General features: G+C 50.1%; 1 protein-coding gene across 1 annotated transcript in view; it reads left to right on the top strand.

The window, feature by feature from the left end:
* TAF3 (TAF3 RNA polymerase II, TATA box binding protein (TBP)-associated factor, 140kDa) overlaps window positions 1-1071 on the top strand; it is a gene marked incomplete at its 5' end in the record, with an annotated part of 122883 nt that overhangs the window by 115633 nt on the left and 6179 nt on the right. Inside the window, one exon of the mRNA XM_010853157.1 lies at window positions 938-1009. Coding sequence (XP_010851459.1) covers window positions 938-1009 — 72 coding nt within the window. The remainder of the gene's footprint in view (window positions 1-937; window positions 1010-1071) is intronic.

Here is a 1071-nt window from a genome sequence, read left to right as displayed (position 1 = left end):
TTTGTTGATGTGTGCTGCTGCTGCTGCTGCTAAGTCGCTTCAGTTGTGTCCGACTCTGTGCGACTCCATAGACGGCAGCCCACCCGGCTCCCCCGTCCCTGGGATTCTCCAGGCAAGAACACTGGAGTGGGGTGCCATTGCCTTCTCCAATGCATGAGAGTGAAAAGTGAAAGTGAAGTCGCTTAGTTGTGTCCGACTCTAGCGACCCCATGGACTGCAGCCTACCAGGCCCCTCCATCTACGGGATTTTCCAGGCAAGAGTACTGGAGTGGGGTGCCATTGCCTTCTACTGATATATACTGCCCCCTGCCAAATAAAGGAACTTTGTATAAACAAAAGAAGAAGAAATAGTTTGAGGACCAAATGGGCAGGCCTCAGTTCAAAGCCTGCCACTCATTTACCCAAACTCCTTTCTCTCTCTACTCCTGTTTCCTTGTTTATAAAACAAGGGTCACTGCAGCTTTGAAGTTGCCCTGAGGACTGAATGGGGTAATGTGTGGGAAGTACCTAGTGTAACACCTAACTGCTTAGAGGTGCTCAGCAGCTAGTGCTTTTAAATGACTTGCGTAAGGTCACACCCCAGCCTGTGGAAGACGTAGGGTTTGACCTCAGACCTCCTGGTTCTGAGTCTAGTTCTTCCCTGGCTTGGGTTCTATGAAGAAGGCAGTGTTGATGCAGAAACAGAGCAGCGGGCAGCTCTGACCATGGAAAGGAGCTGGAGTCCCTGCCTGTTTCCTGCTGCCCAGCCTGTCTCCCTGCCCTGATCATGGAGAAGCCGCTTGGGCAAGAGCCTTGCAGCCTGAGCTCTGCCTCTCTCTGAACTCTCTGAGACGTCTTTCGCTGCTAGAAGAATCAAGTGATTGTGCCATCGTGTTTGTAGCTACCTGGCTTGACTCAACTGTGTGTTTTGATTTTTCCGTTTCTCTCTTGTTGACAGTGTCATCAGCAAAGTGGTCCCAGCCCCCGAGGCTAAGCCGGCACCTTCTCTGAACAGACCCAAGACGCCGCCAAATAAACAAAAAACACTCTTAGAAAGTATGAACTTTGTGTGTTCTTATATCTAATTACATA

This window comes from Bison bison, unplaced genomic scaffold (assembly GCF_000754665.1).
Source record: "Bison bison bison isolate TAMUID 2011002044 unplaced genomic scaffold, Bison_UMD1.0 scf7180017864323, whole genome shotgun sequence".
In the NCBI taxonomy this organism is placed as follows: Eukaryota; Metazoa; Chordata; class Mammalia; order Artiodactyla; family Bovidae; genus Bison; species Bison bison.
This window is presented reverse-complemented; position numbering and strand designations above follow the sequence as displayed.